Source organism: Phalacrocorax aristotelis, chromosome 5 (assembly GCF_949628215.1).
Source record: "Phalacrocorax aristotelis chromosome 5, bGulAri2.1, whole genome shotgun sequence".
In the NCBI taxonomy this organism is placed as follows: Eukaryota; Metazoa; Chordata; class Aves; order Suliformes; family Phalacrocoracidae; genus Phalacrocorax; species Phalacrocorax aristotelis.
Genome location: NC_134280.1, coordinates 49,252,819 through 49,266,419, shown reverse-complemented (window position 1 = coordinate 49,266,419; position 13,601 = coordinate 49,252,819). Strand labels below are relative to the sequence as shown.

The 13,601-nt window shown below is 43.0% G+C and overlaps 1 protein-coding gene across 2 annotated transcripts in view; it reads left to right on the top strand.

The window, feature by feature from the left end:
• The first annotated feature begins 405 nt into the window (after nt 1-405).
• Nucleotides 406-13,601, top strand: part of LDLRAD3 (low density lipoprotein receptor class A domain containing 3) — a 119,460-nt gene continuing 106,264 nt past the window's right edge. For both annotated transcript variants that reach the window (XM_075094343.1, XM_075094341.1), the window contains exon 1: nt 406-529. In XM_075094343.1, the coding sequence (XP_074950444.1) occupies nt 496-529 (34 nt within the window). In that variant the 5' untranslated portion in view covers nt 406-495. The remainder of the gene's footprint in view (nt 530-13,601) is intronic.

Genomic DNA, 13,601 nt, shown 5'->3' with positions numbered 1-13,601 from the left:
CATCTTCCAGTTGGGGAAGGTAGATGAGAAGTGCATGCATCAGAAGATGGAAAGGGAGGCTTTTTGAAAGCAGCATACCCCTTCCTCCTTGCAGAGGGGGCAGGGTGAGCATTTCTGTGCCTCATGAAGGTATGGCCCGTCTGCAGGGGCACAGCTCTACCCCAAACCCTTCCAGGCATGGCTGAAGGGCTCCCGCCTGCTGCCGCACGTCCCGCAGAGGGTTTGTGGCACGGCAGGCTGATGCCACCACAGCCCTCCACGCCGGTTATCGGTGCGCGATGAGCAACAGCCCGGCCTCAGCGGCGGCCCCAGGCCTGCCTGGCCGGGGGTGCGGTGGGGTGAGCCGCCGGCGGGGCGGGGCGGTGGCGGGCACCGCCTTCGGGCCCTCCCTCTTGCCCTCCCTTTCCTCCGCCCCGCCACCCCCGGCCGCAGGCTCCGTCGGGACCGGACTGGCGGAGCGGCCCCGAAGTTTGTGGAGCGGCCGGCGCCGGGGCCATGTGGGTGCTGTGGCTGCTGCTGGGCTCGGCGGGTGAGTGCGGGTGGCGGCGGCGGCAGCGGCAGCGGCGGCGTCCCGGGGCGCTGCCCGGGGCGAGGGGGCGTGCTCCGCTCGGCGGAGGAGGGCGCCGGGGCCTCCCTGCCTGCCTCCGCCTCCCCTCGGCGGCTCGCTGCGGGCCGGCCCGGGCGGGGATGCCCACGGCGGGGGCGGGCGTGCCTCTCCCTCCCCTCCCGCCCTCCGTCCCCTCAGGGTGGTCCCGGCGTGCGGGGCCGGCCTCAGGCCGGGGCGCCTGGAGGGGTTCGTGGGGCCGGGGCGGGCGGGAAGGGTCCATGGAGAGCCTTGGTGGTGGTCGGGCGCCCAGCGGCTGAGGAGGGCGTCGAGGGGGCCGCCGGGCCGAAGGGGCCGCCGCCCGCTGGTGCAGCCCAGGCCGGGCCCCCGGCTTCCCCCCGCGGCCTTGGGGCGGAGGAGGCTGCCGCGGGCCCTGGCCGGCCTCCCCGCACCCAGGTGAAGCCCTCGAGTCCCGCCCGGCGCCGCTTGGGGTGCGGAAGGGGGATTTCCTACTTATTATTAATCTTTGTAGAAAGTCTCTCACACCCCCACACACACACCTTCCCGCCCCCCCCAGGTATATGTCTGTCAAAATCGGCGAGTCGATGATGTTTCGTGCAGCTTTGCCGCAGGTGTGAATTATTTCTGCAACATGATCTTAGCGGGCGCTTTTCCAGACAGTGTAAGCAGCCTGGCGGTACGCTGCTGTGTCTGTTTCCAAATCGCGCCCTGGCGATGAAGTGATGACACACAGTGGGTAAAACTCAGATTATCGAGTTCAATTTCTTTTTCTTTTTTTAAGAATATCTGTTGTCATGAAGAACTGATAAGTTTCACAGCTTCCATGATAAAAGCTTGTTTCAAGTTTGGTGCAGGTGGGTAGGAAGGAGGAGAAGCGTAGCGGGAGTTCCACTGTTTTGAAGTTACATCACCACAAACTTCAGCTGTGACATTCCTGCGATGTCTTGTGTAGGTTTGGGTGTCTTTGCAAAACTATTTTGGCAGGTCATTTTTTTGGAAAGCTTGAGGCAAAGCTCAGGTTTGTTTATCGAGATTGCATTGCCTTCTGCCTTATTAATTTCCATTTTACTATAGTATTGTTACTAAAATTTCACCTAATTTTTCATAGCAAGGTAAATACCTTTCTATGTGTCCAATACATTTGTTTGTAATATCACTATTAGATTAGCAGGGAGGGTTCCATGCTACAAGATACTGATCTTTACATATGAAGATCTCCCAGCCACCCCCACCCCATGTTCTTGTTCCACCTTGGCCTGGGGGTAGTGACCGGCAAGACCTATTTCTCATACGGAAGTCAGTATTTCAACTTTTTGACTGCAAACTGCCATTCTTGCATGACAGTTACCCTGCAGTTATTTAGCCAGAGGCTCTGGCTTACTTTGGGGCAGGTTCAGTCAGCTTTCTGAAACCTTTTCTTTTAGTGTGTTCTGTTTTTATTTTGAAGAAAGAAGTATGGAGTCTTTGGGGATTCGCTTTTCAAATGTTGCTTCCCCTGTATATTTTGGCACCCTTGCCAGCTTCCCACAGGGAGAATTAGTTTGTCTCTGCCTGGCCTTCACTTTGTTTTGAATTTTAGTTTTGATAATTCCCGAAAATATTTATTTTCCTATTAAGTCTTTTGAGCACAGATGGGAAACATTGAAACTCTGGGGATCAATTTCAGTTACCAGAAAGTAAGCACTGTATAGTGTCTCTGTCTAAACAGTTGTTCCGTTAGTGTGCAGAAGTAACTGTTGACTTGGATTGTGCCAATGAAGATTTGCAAGGCAAGGTTTGATCTTTTATTTGCATATTTTATTTGCATCTTTATTTTTAATATTTTAGTTGGATCAAATAGTGCTTTTGATCCTGAAAGACCTTATCTGCATGGGAAAGGTTTTATCTTGTTATGATATATAGTGTGAACTTATACCAGGCTGGTTTAATTTTAGTTTGTAACTGCAACTGATAACTGATCAGGAGGAGACTATTGCTCTGAAGCTTTAACCTCTGTTCCACGCACAGGAGCTCCCCAATTCCCTTTCTTTCCTTTTCCAGTCCCTGCCTCATTTCAAGTCTCATCAAGCTCTCGGGTGCATGCACACACATGCACACCCAGTCTCTTTCATCTCTCTGTGCTCTTGCCAGTATAAACAGGTCATGCTCAGCTCTGATCCCCTCCTACTGCCCTGCATGTGCCATGGTCTGACCCAGTTCCCAGCGTATTGCTTTGGCTTAGTGTCAGCCCAGGAGTTCCTGGATGTGGGTTAGGCCCTGCAAGGATTCCATTTACCAGCCTAGACTGTAACAATGGTCTCGGGTTAAGTACGTGTGTCAGTTAGAAAACAGAAGTCTGTTTATCATCTTCCACAGTTTGTATTACTTAAGTTATATAAGCTGAGCTACACAAAGTTACAGTGAGTTTAGGAAAGGATTGCTTCAGAGAATTGCAAGTACATTATAGCTGAATAAACCAATAACGTGTAAACAGTCCCTAAAAGAAAAACTAACTCTTTGTAATCCTGATTACCACTGTGCTGTATCTTCAAGACAAAACTTCTTTTTATTCAGAAAAACCTCAGTCTACTGAATACATTTTGAACATAGATTTATGTAATTTTAATTTCAACCTGTATATGATCCATTAAGGAGAGAAATGATAGCAGGAGTCACAAATATTTAGCTAAATGATTTAGCTTTTAAAAAGTATGGTTACAAGGTGAGTGGAAAAGGAAGAATACTTTTTTTCTGACAACTACAAACCTTCCTGTTTTAGCTGTGAAGTAGGTCTTAAATATGTCAGTCTTCAACTGGCTGGAGAGTCGGAATGCAGTGCACAGCTGGAATTCCTGAGTATGGTCCCCAGGATGTCACAGTTCAGCATAAGGACCTTTCTGATGCATAAGCTGAATGTATAATGTGGATATTATCTCTTAAAACATACTCAGCTTGATCTGTATCAAGGGGAGGCTTCTGAATCTTGTCTCCAGTCTTTTGGTCTAATACTGTTGGAGTTGGGACCATGTTCCACAGACAGCCTAAGCATGCAGGGCCACATGTGTGCTTTCATTGCAATTTGCAACTACATGTCAGAAGCTTGGAAAAAACCAGAACATCCTCCAAATCAAGCAGGGGTAGGAGCTGCTTGAACAGTAATGTTACCACATTAATCTGCATTGTGTAATGTCTGATATCTTAAAACTTCTATGTGCTACTAAGGAAATACTATTTCCTTATATGGGTTTTCATTTGTACAGACATTCAGAGGTATTGCTTTTAGTAGAATTTCTTTGCTGAAAACCTCTATGTACTGTGTGGGAAGAGCACTGCTGAATACCGTTCTGCTCTACTACTGTGTAAGTAGAGAGAGCAAGAAAACCACTTTCTACTTGGAGACTCATGTCTATCCTGTGTATACAGTGCATCTATTTCATATCTGTGGTGCAATCCTTTTAAAACCTCTTAAACTGGGTCTAGTGCTCCATAACCAGTGTTCGTCTCTCTCAGTACACAAGCCAGCTGCAGGCTTGTGTGGCATGTCAGCATGTTAGAGACGGACAAGGATTCTTGCAGTAGCATTGGCAAGTCAAGAAACTTCCAACTTGGCAAAATAATAGGAGAAATAGGTGGCACACAACAAGCATTGGATATTTGCTGAAGATGTAAGTCTGCCAGCAGTTGTGATGAGAACAGCTGGGAACTACTAACCTTAGTGCAAAACTCCACATCCACGCTGGGGAGAATGTTTGGGGTTTCTTGCAGGAGCCAGCACCCACAGAGAGGTTCTCTCAGATCAATTTCTGGTTATTGGGTGTTTGAGGCTGTTGTCAGACTTGACTCTCCAAGTACATTTTTGATGCAGGGACTGAAGTAAGCATATGATGATTTTGTGGGTTTCATGTAAACTTCAGGGATTTTGAATAGCGTCAGGGAAAGGGATGTGTCCTTGGCTAGACTTCTGTGGGTCCCTGTTGCTCCTTGAGTGTGGGGAGTTGCAGAGCCCAGGAGCTTCCAGCCATCCCATCCCACTTGGGGTAACTTTGCCTCAACAGTACCCTGCAGTTGCCAAGGGCTGTGAGGGTGAAAGCACAATTGCAATGCTGCAGTCACATGTTGTGATAGGAAGTAGAGATTGTTAACTATAAAATAGGTAGTAAAAATACACTTTTCATACAAATGTGAAATAAAATGTTACAAGCTTACAATTAGTCAGCAGTGCCTGATACACTGGGAGACTGGCAAGTTCCATACTTCTTTGGAGGATACTATGGTATCCTATGGTGATACTATGTTTATTGTGACAACAGTAACCTGCATCCCACTGCTATTTGTATGCTGATTATCTACCAGATGAGGATTGAAATTGCTCCCTTTGCACTAGATCTGGCAGGTTGTAACAGGTGATGGTTTGTTAGGCAGCAATGATGACAAGAGCTGAGGTTCAATCATCCCTCTGTTTCAGGGCAGTAGTGTAGAAGGCCTGATAGAAAATTAATTTATCACCTGAGGACAGACTTTGTTTTTTTTAAATTTTTCCAACAGGTAGATCTTACCAGAATAGTTTCTGTGATGTATCCTGTCCTGTGGTTGCTTTCTCTGTGTAAGCAGAAATGCACTTGTAGACCAGGCCTGAAAAAATCTGTAGTGTGAGATCTGCTGTGATGATAGCAGTGCCTCTCTGTTTCAGTCTCCAGTCTGTTGTGGAAGCTAATGATGAGTTTTATGAATTGGTAGGAAGCCTTGCAGGCTGTCAGTGTTCAGTTGTCCTACCAGCTGCAGGCTGAAGCTGTGGTTGTCCCACAGTTGGTAGAAGGTACTCTGTGGTAAGTACTTAAACTGGCATTTTCAGGGTTTGAAATTGAAAACATTTTTTTTTATCAGCAGAAAGCTTTTGAAGATGAGGAGGCAGAAGGATCTTATGTCTCAATAGTTGTTCTTGGTTTGGGCGTATTTGTCTTTTCAAGTGTTAAAGCAAAACTCCTCTGCTCTGGCAAGATCTCATAACAGGATATGCTAAGATGCACAATGTAATATTTCAAGTGAAACCAGTTTTAATGATGTATATTAAGGCATCTCTAAAGTGAAACATTGAGAGACTGCCCTTTGCCTGAAATGTAAGTAGATCGTGGCTGGAGGTAATTGTATAGTCAGCCATTAGTATAATCGGTTTATCGTAAATTTACTGACTGCTGAAGAATTTTTGAAGGGGACCTCATGTGTGTGGGGAAAAAAAAAAAAACACCAAACAAACAAAAACACCAAACCATCCCACCCTAATACCAACCAACCACAAAACAACCAACAAAAAACCCAACAACAAAGATGAAAATAAGTAGCTTAAGCAAAGTTAACAAAAAAATAAAACCCAAACTTGATTAGTATCTCTGATAATGAAACTTTGAGTTTCTATGATCAATGGAGGTTTGCATTTGCTGCCGACAGAGTGTGTATCCAGATGCTTGCTTGACACGTAGAAACTTGTTAAACTGCAGTAACTTGAAAATGTGATTGAATGGATTTTTTTTTTTTAATGCAGCCTGTTGTGCTAGTAAAACTGTCAGATTAAAATGCAGTTTAAGCCAAGCCTACGTTGCATGCAGTGTTGGCTATCGGGACAGAAAAGCCCTTTTAAGGGAGAAGATGGTGTAATGCTAATTGGCTTTGGTGTATGTTTTTGCGTTAATTTGCACATGGGAAATGTTGAGGCAGTGAGAAGGTTTCTAAATGGAGCCATTGGTCTCTCTGCTTGTTCTTGGCTGCTCACACAGATATCCACATCCTGACTGCAAAGGAGCTTGTGGAATCAGATACCTAATTTAGATGCATGTTATATAAATATGTCCTCTTTGAAAGTTTGAGAGAAATAATAGGTAGTTCCTATAGTGTGAGAAGTGTGTTGATGGACTAGGGGATCGTGTGGGTGGATAATCAAAGAGGCCCAGGTGAACAAAATCAAAATGGAAGCATCTGCAGGGGGGTGGCTGGTGGTAACTTTCTCTTCTGTGATCCTTAAGCCGCCTTCTTTGCATGGCCTGGACAGCTGTGGACTTGCACACAATTAAAACATATCAAGCAAAGCTGCTTTTTGTGCAGGAGTACATGGTCGTGCAAGTTGCTCTGTCAGTGTGTGACATGTCATGGTGAACGAGGAGCTGAGGTAATTAGTGAAAGGTGATGTGGCCATGAAACTCAGCTAAAATGATCTCTGCACTGTAAGAATGAGCTTTTTAACCCACTGTGTGGATCGTTTAGGATTAGGGGCTGATGAACTCATAGCAGATCAGCAGAGGTCCTTTTACTGTGTCCTCTTACCCAGGAGGTTTCAGTTTTAAAATTGGTTTAATATCTCAGGCTGCCTGTGAGGCTTAATTTATTAAAGGTTGGGAAGTGTGTAAGTTGATTATGGTTGAAGGGTGCTGCTTTTCTATGAAACAGTTTGTTTCAATGGGGCCAAAATTACATTTTTTCCAGTTTTTAGTTCTATATTTTGTATTGGTCTCTTTTTTCTTTAGTAGGGATCCTCATTTGTTCTTTTCTTTTAAATTGAAGGAAAATTCCCAAGTGCCAACACCTTGCTAGGAGTCTCTGGGGTCGGGATGTTACCTTTCATCTGCTTAGACAGAGTATTATTCCAGATGCCTCAAAGGGAATGTGATGGGAGAGATTCCTGGTTCAGGGTTCTTTTATTGAAGATTTTTAGATGGAAACTAATTACATCAGATGAGGTAGCCTATGTCGATCTATTTTAAAACAGCTGGGTTTATTGGATGAAAAATTCAATTTTAAGTAACACTTCCCTGTAAGGATTTATCTGTTTTTGATAAAAGGCAGTAATTTTACTACAGCAAGTAGGTTGTGGTCACATTAAACATTAAGATGTGATTTCTGGCTACTAAGTATCATTCTGTACTCAGATTCCTTCGTTTCTTGGAGTCCTTTCTCTTGCTTTATATATTTTCCACAAATTTATCACTTCAGTTGTTAACAAGCCAGACGATGCTTATAGCTCCGGACAGAGCACAGTTGCCAGGCATATCTGTGTCAGCTGAAGACTTGTACTCTGCTGGGCAAAGCTGTTCAGGGTCTTAGTGCTGCCGGTTCTACTCCAGGTTGTATTGCTGATCAGCAGAATGACTTTGGGCAAGATCTATTTCTTTCCTCACTGTACTCACTTCCCTTTTACCTGTTCAATCAGGTTTTTTTAGACACCCAACTCTCTTTCCATCTATCTTTTATGCTGTTAGTGCTACCCTAATTTTAGTCAAGAGCTATATGCTACAAATAACAGGCATATCCTTCTACAGTTCAAAATAGCTCTGCCTTGAAGTGTCTTGTCTTGCTGGTAGGAGTTGGACGCAAGAGAGTAGATTTTTCCTTTCTCTTCTTTTTGTTGTTATAGTAAAATCATGAAGATGCTTCGAACAGAGGAGTTTCAGGTTTATAAAACTGTGAAACATGATATAGACAGAAAAATTTATATAATTATGAAAATCCATGTATGTGGCAAGTTGCACTTTTGTAAGGCAGGGCAAGAGTTGGCCAGCTTATAATACTGTTGGGTGTCCAGGGTGCTCTTCACAGGTAACCCAATGTGCAGTATTGTATTGAACAAGCTACTAGTGGCTGCTTCACAGGAAACGTGGTCATTGCCTACACATGGCTACAGAAGATAACACTTCACTTGTGTTTTTGAGTTTGGAAGCTGCAAATATAGTGTCGGGACTGGTATTCTGCTGCAAGCATAAGTTATGTCAAGGGCTGTTAAATGTTTCTGCTGGTCTTTCTATAAGTTTATCTAAAATTCTGCAGCTAAAAATAGCCATTATTTCTCAGATTGTGAATCCCTTTCTTGTCAAATTCAGACTTCTTTCGCTTTATTTCTTTGCCCGTATCCTTGTTCTCTTGCTCTGAAGCTGCATACTGAGGACGGAGTCTTACTTGCTTCTTTCCGTACCTGATTTGTCTTTCCTCCCTCATCCTTGCATCTCAGTACCCTTTCCTATTTTTTCCTTTGTGCCTCATGACCTCACCTGAAATTTTACCCATTGGTGCATAGTTCTATCCATGGATTTTCCTCATAATGCCTTTGAATCTGTACTTACGTGCCAGCTTCTTTCTTTTGTATGCTTCTTATACCTGTACGTACATGGTAGGACTGCATGCTTCTGTAGCCAAACCTGCAGCTAGGAATTCTTTCCCTTGCCTCTGTCTATTGCAAGTGCTCTGCACCCTGCTGCTGCCTTTCTTTGGCCGCAGCCTAGTGTCCCAGTTTGTATCGCTATTCTGTAGTGAGAGTGCCTGTACTGTACTTTGTGGTCCACTTCATCTTCCTTCTTGATTTGGATCTTATATTTAATAGAGTATGAAATCACTGGTACAGGCAACTTTGATGCACAGAATGATCTTATGCTGCTGGACTTGTTCTTTTTCTACCTGCCTTTCCCCCTGTCCATTGCCTAGCTGTGTGGTGTGTTAAGGCTAAGGTTCGGGCTATGTGAAACTTCTGCTGTAGCTGAGTTGGGAAGGTGATGTTTGGTTAGAGCAGACTGCTTGAGACTTGGTCTCCCTATGTTCTTGACACGGTTTTACAAGTGAATTGTGCATCTTGACCAAATTACTCAATTTCTTAGGGATCACTTATGAAGTACAGTTAATATTTACTTGATGCACAATGCAAGGTGTGCATTTATAAATGGCTAAAGAATTTGTGAATGTGGGCACTGTTAGACTGATATAAAATATGCTGGAGCAGTTCCTCGTGTTGTTACATATGCAGAGTAGCTCTACTTTGCTTCACCTGCCAAACAAAGCACATCAGTTCTTCATGAATAGATAAATTGATAGAGCCAGCATGTATGACCCTCACAGGAAACACATTGCAGCCAATGAACTTCAAAGGCAAAATAACTCCTACCTTGCTAACCAGTCTCCTGTCAAAGCCACAAGTTGCTCTTGTGGCTAGGGCCAAAACTATGCAATCTTAAGAGCTGGGTGGAACTGTACACTACTAAAAAGAATATATGGTCTAACTGGAACCCGACCTGAAGCACATATATATTTTATCTTGGTGAGAATGGCTGTCTGCCAGAAGAGTCTGGGGCTCTGATGCTGGTCTTGGATGGGTGATCTTGAGGATGGGGGACTAAATCTTCCATGATCTGAATAACAATAAGAAACATGTCTTATCAAGGACTTAGCATCATGTAAAACAGTCTACTGCTTTGCTTGTTCAGGTAACTGGAAAGACACAGATGCTGAGATCAAGATCAGCTCAGGCTGGCAGAACACAAACTGCACTTGTGAAATCCTGGAGTCTGGAAGAACTGTACTTACTGCTCCATCAGTTTTAAAAGATTAAGTCATTAAACTAATTAGGCATAATTCAAAATTGGCTAACAACAACAGTGTGTTTGTGGTGATTGCTGTCTATTCAAACTCAAAAAAGGCTTTTTTTTTTCTTTTAAGACAACCTTTTGAAAGGTGGAAAGAAGGTGGAGAAGGACAAAAAAAATCCATGTGGCTGATGTTAGTCAGATTTCTTAATAAAGTGCTGGCTGAATTTCAAATACCTGATTGTGAGTGAAATAAAAACCTGTCCGGAGTTACAGGTAGAACTGTAAAAAAAAAAAAATAAAATCAAAAGTATTGTGAACTTTCAAATGAAGAGATTTTTCATTTTACCATGTAACCAAGGATCTGCATGTTAAACTTGCCCTTTATTAAATCAAGTCCTGCTGGAAATCTGATTTACATTCTCTAAGAAACTTTTGTTTGCTAGCCCTTTCTTAAAAGGTAAGATCTACCTCCACTTGTTAGGAATTTTCAATCTTGTGAATATACTGGCTTTGAATATCAGCAAGTGTGAAGGTAAGAGAAAAGTGAAGCCCTGTAATATTTTGGCCTATGAGCTCTAAAACCGCAAGCATTTATCCTTTTACAGTCAGATGGAGGGCTTCCTCCTAGATCTGCAAGCAGTACGTAAGTTTCAGGAACCACTTTTTTGCTTCTCTGAAAAAGGAGCCACAATGTGCTATAAACAAATCAGGAGTGTACTTCTGACCAAAGTGATCTAACCTAGAGCATTAACATAGTACCTGGAAGACAAAAAGAACATTAATAGAGTTCCTAAGAATATTTATAAACAATACAAATTGGCAGAACCAGTTATACCCTACCATGTGGAATGGTAGCTTCTAGATTGCAAGTTTGAGGTAGAGTGTTGTCAGCTGGTTTGGGTTTTTTCCCCTATAAGGATTGGTGACAGCATGACACTTTCTTGAAACATTTTTCATTGCAATCTTTCTCTTCCAAAAAAGTCCAAAATAGTTTTAGTGACCTTATTTCATACTTGAATTGTATGTCCATTAAGGGTAAAAGCACAGTAGTCATTTTCCTTCCTCGTTCCAGTTTTTATGAAAATGTAGAAACAAAACATCTTACAGCATAATTTCCTATTTGTACTGTAACTTCAAGTGATTTTCTTTTGAAATACCTGTCCTTTTCAACAATTGAAATATTAGTTGACATTTCATGGAGAACTGATTCAGAGTTCCTGGATGTAGGCTCTTTGGAGGTAACATCTAAAAGTGTTTGCCTCTTAGTTACATCAACAAAGTCCGCCCAAAAGTTGCAGGTACTTGACAACATTGGTTTGCACAGCTGTATCTCTTCCTCAGTCTCACTTTTTAATATAGCATAGAAAGCTTTTGCCAATCTTGTGCAAAACTATGCATTGGAGTTACAGTGGAAAATGCTCAGTGTCTCTTCCTGCAGCAGCTTTGATAACTTTCAAGCTTTCAAAGTTAAAGTCTCTCTAGTTATTAATGACTTCTACATGACTTAGACTTTGGTGTCTAATCAGATTGGGTATCCTTAAAATTTCTAATGGGATGCTTGAAAATCTGCCAATGGACTCTATAGGTTCTCTGATTACTTACTTTAACGGAGCTCTGCCTTGCTATTTGGTTAAGTCTTCAGGGTAGCCTCAGGCTGCTTATTTTCCACTTTCCTTGTGTTATCTTTAGATAAATGTCCACCTTATTGGAGCTTAATGGCTAATTATCTGAGTCAAACGAAATCTGAAAATACAAAAAGTATTCTGATAACTGGCAGGATATTCTTGTCCTAACTGCGGTTGAATCCAGAGTTGCTGGCCTGCTGACTGTCACTGTTCCTTGTAAGTAGTCTCATGGGGAACCGTGTTCAGCCTGTAAAGCACAGTTTAGCTCATTTTTCCCTGCAGTGTTGGTGCTGCTTCATGTGTTTGCTCATCAACAGTTGCAAAATCAGGGAGCCTAGTTTTCTGAATGGATTTTTCCATTTAAGAAGCAATCAATGTAACTTACTTTGGGTCTATATCAAAGAGACCTGTGTAGGCCCGTCAGATCCTGTTTAAGTTAAACCCACATGACTTAACCACCAAGTATTTTAGAAGTCTATCTGTTTTGGACAGGAAACATGTCTGATATGGGATATCTCAAAGGGGCAGTAACTTTTGAGAAATGGGGTACTCTTTCCACCTTTGCCAGTCTGGCCCTTGAAGGTGGGATGAGTTGGGTGTTTGCAGACATGAGCCTTCCAAGCTATTTTGCGCAACCCTATAAGAAAACTAACTTGGCATAGATTTAGTAAACATTCCAGTGTTTACTTCAGTTTGGAAGGACTGTGTTGGCCTCTTGCTTTGGAAAAAATGTGTTGTTGAAATGCTGTAGTAAATATTTTAGTTAGAGAACAGTTTGAGAGAGCTCAACTGTCAAAATTAAACCCTAGGTGTAAGCAGCTGTGCCAGGAGCTAGTCATTGCATGTTTCCAGGGCAAAGTCATTCTGGATACCTTGAAATGTACAGATTCATAATCTGTTTTTAAACAAACTTCCCAAGTTGTTCCCTTCTCCTCCCACAAATCATGTCCCGGCATTAAAGAAAAGTAGGGGGTGGGTATGTATGTGTGCAAGAGGAAAACAAAAATTGACACTGTACCAGGGGTTCTTATTGAGCCCCCATGAGTGTCAATAAGAGGGCAGTTAATGTCTGAATACAAAATTACTTGAATTTTCTAGGTCCAGGCAATCACTTAACTCTATAGAGTCACTGTGTGGACTGAGTGTAGTTGGTAGCTGAGCAGACAGGAGTTTGGGAAGCTGGAGTTTCATCTGTTACAGGGTTGGCCTACCTATATTTTGATCAGAATCCCTGGAATGGGTATTAGCTGCGTACCTGCTCAAAGGTTTTTTGGTTATGACTTTGCCTGTTTACTACTGTGGAATAGATTATTCAAGATACACCCGTGGGCTTTAATATTAATAATTTGCATTTTTTATGATGCTTCTTAAGAAAGCTTATATATTTGGAAAACTACTGATCAGTATATATCTTCAGGTACCCATCTCCTCAGCATCTGAGCAGGACAGAAACATAAATTATGGATGCTTGCAGCATTCCCATGGGATAAGAGAGCATTAATAATCATTAACAGATAAGGAAAATTGAAGCTGAGGAAAGCAGAGTAATATGATCCTATAAGACATCTGTGGCAGGGCTGAACACTGTCTCCGGTCTTCTCAAATTCCACCCAGAAAGCTGCCCTTTCCTGAAAGGGATCCTATCTGCAAGGCTGGACTATGTTGCAAGTACTGATATTAATCTTCCTCCTCCTGAAGCTTACGTTGCCAACATTCCTGTCGGGGACCAGACTAGGAGCTGGCACACTAGCATTAAACCATTGTGTTGTTTAATGCGACATCGTGGTGTTTAACACCAGTTGGATGACATATGGCTGCCAGTTTGCAAAGCTGAATCTGTGTCTGCCTCAACTCTGGCAACTGCTGTTGAGGGTGAAAGCTCTAGGTGTGTGAGCGACTTATGTTTAAGTGCATGGGGACAGTATGTAGGGCTGTCCGGTTGGTAAGCTTGATGAAGAATTGGGAAGGGGTTGGGTAGATAACACAATGTGCAGTGAAAGCACATGTCCTTCTGTTTCTATTTAGCTCTTCATAGTACAAATAGATAATGGCATCAGTGGAAAGCTCAGGTGTGAAGTATGGTAGGATTAGACT